The sequence below is a fragment of the Aplysia californica genome, unplaced genomic scaffold (assembly GCF_000002075.1).
Source record: "Aplysia californica isolate F4 #8 unplaced genomic scaffold, AplCal3.0 scaffold00376, whole genome shotgun sequence".
Lineage (NCBI taxonomy): Eukaryota > Metazoa > Mollusca > Gastropoda > Aplysiida > Aplysiidae > Aplysia > Aplysia californica.
In genome coordinates this window covers 29,306-33,728 of record NW_004797646.1, presented here as the reverse complement: position 1 = coordinate 33,728, position 4,423 = coordinate 29,306, and the positions used below count along the sequence as shown (strand labels likewise).

Below are 4,423 nucleotides of genomic sequence, written 5' to 3'. Positions count from 1 at the left end.
TCTCTCTATCTTTCTATCTGATCTATCTATCTCCTTTACACATACACGTGCTCAATCATTTTCACACGTGCACTCGATTCATACAATCTTGATTTGTATTCTTTATTTACTCATCCCCTCTCCTCACCCTGCCCCCATTTGCCCCTTTGGATGACAGGTTTTCCATCCTGAAGTTGACCCAGAAGTTTGGATCTATCCGAAAGATGGACTTTGTGTACCACAAGTCTGGGCCGGAGAAGGGAAAGTCCAAGGGATACTGCTTTGTCAGTTTCCACACCTGGGAGGTAGGACACATTAGCCTTTTGTAATTTGTACGGATTTTCCCGAAAATGATGTAAATGTAATCGTCGTCGGTATCAGCGCTTTTTAATTGGCTCAAAGAGAGGAGTGCACTTTATTTATTCGCTTAGTTTAGTATGTATAACCCAACTGTGCCCTGCATCATGTAAGTAATAATGTAGTATATATATATTCTTCTTTTACAATATATATCTCTCTCAGTCTCCATCTTACTGTCTGTCTTCATCGTTTAGATCACTTCTATCTATCTCTCTATCAGTCCATCCATCCATCCATCCATCCATCCATCCATCCATCCATCCATCCATCCATCCATCAATCCATCCATCCATCCATCCATCCATCCATCCATCCATCTATCTATCTATTCATCTATCTGTAGCCTTGTGTTGGGTCTAGTCTTTGGATTTCTTTCCTTCTCTATTTTCTTTTTATTGCTGCTCACAGTCAAAAAGTGTAACGCGAGTGGCTGGCGGGTGCTCTGGTTTTGGTTTGCTCCTTCTTTCCTACTGAGCGTCTATCGTCCTGATCTCTCCTTTTTTTTGTTTCAAATTTACTCCGGTAACATCTTTAATCTTCAGCATTTATGTGACCTTATTGTGTTTCAAGTGTGGAAAAATTCTTACAAAAACTGAATTTGCATGTGCAACATTGCCTGGTTCATCATCCTTGCTTCATTCAGCATGTCAGCTTGTAACAATTTAATTCTTGAGGTCACAGATGTGTATTTCTTGTTGATTGGCTCTAAGATTTTTACATTGGAAATCAGCAGCTCACTTTATCATGATTGTATGTTACTCTTGTATTACGCCCAGTTTGTGCCACTGTTTGCTGATTGTTTTGAGTTGAGGTCCTCTGGCAGAATATCACTATCCTTTTGTATCAAGTGCTGGCAGTTGGCATCAATCTTGTCAATTGAGGTTTCGCTATTGCCAACAAGAGTGGTTAGAACTGAATGTTTGACAATGAAAGAAAGTGAAATCTGAAAGTTTTTATTTTATTTTTATTTTATTTATTAAAAAAACAAAACAGATTTGAGTGTTTTTAGTCTCCCAATTTCAGGTAGACATTGCAGATTCCTGACTGTGACTGAAATAAATCTCTCATTATGTGTGTGGTTTGTCTGTTTCTCTCAGGCAGCAGATAATGCCCGAAGAGCCCTAGATGGGAAGTTTGCAATGAGCCGACCGATGTACGTTAAGTGGGCACAGGGGGCCAGGGAGGTGAGTGCTCTGTGTGTGGGTATGATAGCGTGGCTTTTTAATTCTAGTCTCAGTGTGTGTCTGTCATTTAAACATTTCTGATTGTCTTTGATTCTTTTATTGTGTGCTGTCTGTGTTTAGATGTGTCATGTTTACTGATTCAGTTGTCTGTTTCTGTGTCTCTAATAATGTGGATCGGTACCTGGATAAAATTTTATGGAGATTGAAAGAAAAGGTGTCTTGAAAAGTAGTTTACCCTTGTTACCGTTGTCATCATCATGTAAAAAAAAAAGATATTTATGAAAGTAGATTTAATAAAATGTCCAATCAGTAACTACAAATAGGATATCTGAGGATTAAATTTGAAAGTCTCTTGTCGTCATATTCAGTCTTCTCTTATTTTCATCAACATCAAACATCTATCGTCATGACTTCTCCTCTTTCTTCTTTGTGTTTGTTACTCTCTTGTAACACCTCTAGTCTTCGGCACTTACATGACCTTATTGTGTTGCAAGTGCATTAAAACTTTTACTAAAACTAAAACTAAACTAAATCCTTCACAGCTGATAGAGCCAGCTCCCCAGATCCCAACCATCTCCTCCCTGCCCACGTCCACTGTCCAGTCCGCCACCTCATCTTCCCTCAAGGCCAGCCTAGCCGCCGCCTCCGAGACTGTCAGGTGAGTGAGTGGTCAACCAAGTCGGGGGTCGGCTTGGACTGGTCAGTTCATAGCAGTTCGGTTTCTAGTTGATCATTTTTTCCTTGAAATATGAGAAGCTGGCAATTTTTTCCTTTTGTCTTTAAGGTCAGTGAAAACCAGATGAATGGTTCAAAATGCTTTGTTATATTTTGTCTCTAGTCTTATCAAATGTAATTTACTGGTTGTGGAGATGCAATCTATTTTTAAACTGATAGTGATTTGATGGTTCAGTACAGGACAAAACATCTCATCTATTGTGGCGTCGGTGGCCTAGTGGATAGGCTCTCGGACTTGTAACAGTAAGGTCGTGGATTCGAATCCTGTCAGGGGCCCGATGTTGTGTCCTTGGGAAAGGAACTTTGCACAAATTTTCCTCACTTTACCCAGGTGGAAATGGGTACCCAGCTATAGACAGTGAAAGATCTTGTCAGTTTGATAGTGTTTGAGTGCGTGAAATCCGCAGCTTGCATTGTATGCTTCCACGGAAGCTGAGACTGTTTCTGAGTGTTCTCAGAGGGTCTGCTGGGGTAATAATAGTTGTAAAGCGCATAGAGCAAGCTCTTGAGCCTGGATATGCGCTATATAAATGCAATTATTATTATTATTATTATTGTTAAAACTTATAGCCGGGAACAACTATATGCGTGTGAATTTTTGTGTGTGTGTGTCTGGGTTAATATGTGTCTGTGTTAATATGTGTCTGTGTTTATACTTCTTTTCTCTCCTAACAGTTTCTGGCTCTTTGTCCTGCTTCTTCCTTGCACTAACCGTTATTCTGTAGATGTGCTTCTCTTTTCTCAAATAAACATACCCCCCCTTTCTCATTTACATACCCCTTAACACTCTTAGAGCTGTAAACACTGAATTGAGGAATCACCAATAAACTAACGCAACTCAACCCCCCATCTTTTTCCTCCTCCTCACAGTACCGATGCTAAGATTCGGGCCATCGAGGCTAAGCTCCAGATGATGGACGCCACGAAGAAAGACTTCAGTCTAGGGGAGACCATCCGCCCCCCGCCGGGCTGGACGCCACTGACCACCGTCCACCAGAAGGATGACCGCTCGCGCTCAGGCCCGTACAGGAAGTCACAGCACTTGTCAGGTGTCCGGCACAAGAGGAGATAACGTCGGCTGTGGGGATAGTGTAGTGGGGGGGGTGATGGTGGATGCGTGGATGAGTTGTGTATGTGAGTATGTTTGTGAGTATCTGTGTTGCTGAGACTGTGTGTTTGTGTGTGTGTGCGCGTGTGCGTACTTGGATTTCTTTTCATGTGTATGTTTGTATCTATGCTTTTACCTGTATGACATGTGTGAATAAAATATTTATATGTGTGTGTGTGGGCATGTTGACCAGCTATCTGGCAGCAATGGCATGTATATAGTCATCTGTCAAGGCCTTAACCGAGTGGTACCCTTATTTATATGGGTCATAAGATTATCCTGCCCTAGTGTTCAGTCATTCAGTCATGTATGTGTGTATAGTATGTCTTTTCGTCTTTGGTTGGTTTGTTTTTGGGTTTTGTTTTATGCATTTTTGTTTATTTTAGTTGTTAGTGTCTGTGTGTGTGTGTGTTTTTGTATTTCTTGTTGTTTTCAGACATGAGATTATTTTTGTGACTGCCCAGAAATAGCATTGCATGTCCTACTTGTGTTGTTCCAGTCAGACCGTGGAAAATAATCATTTTTTTGTATGTTTTTTTTTTTCTCTGCTATTTAAACTGAATTTTGTCTCTATCGCTTCAAATTCTAAGCGGCATCTTGCTAATGTTACTGTTTGACTTGTGCATTCATAGGATGGACCTTGTCCGGCTGATCTCCGTGATATTATACAGTCCAAAGTGTCGAAGGAGGCCACCAGTTGTCGGGGAGAAAAGTGGCTGTCTTAGTTTATCGCCTTACACAGTGTCATAATGTAAAAAACAAAAATACGCAAGGGAGGAAATTGGAAGTAGCCATTTGTACAAGTAATTGTGACATTGTCTTATACAGGTGGCCGTTAAAGCAGGTTCGACTGTAAAGATGCAAATACATTCCAAGATCCATCTAGATCTAGCAGCAAAGAGGAAAAATGGTCATGTTACACAGGCCGCTACCTCAGAATTACAAAGTTTTATCTGCTCAGTAGGCCTACCTAGTTTTGAGAAATTTGATGTGAAAAATTTAAATAGAGCAGATGGTTTCTGACCTCATGATCTTAGTAACTCAAAATGGCCAAAAA

At 40.6% G+C, this 4,423-nt stretch overlaps 1 protein-coding gene across 1 annotated transcript in view; it reads left to right on the top strand.

Annotated features, from left to right (window-relative positions):
• The window catches only part of LOC101845411 (probable RNA-binding protein 18), a gene marked incomplete at its 3' end in the record, with an annotated part of 28,763 nt that extends 25,402 nt beyond the window's left edge, over window positions 1-3,361 (top strand). Inside the window, 4 exon segments of the mRNA XM_005103505.3 lie at window positions 158-284; window positions 1,437-1,523; window positions 2,066-2,181; window positions 3,129-3,361. Of these exon segments, the coding sequence (XP_005103562.1) occupies window positions 158-284; window positions 1,437-1,523; window positions 2,066-2,181; window positions 3,129-3,330 (532 nt within the window).
• Window positions 3,362-4,423: the final 1,062 nt, after the last annotated feature.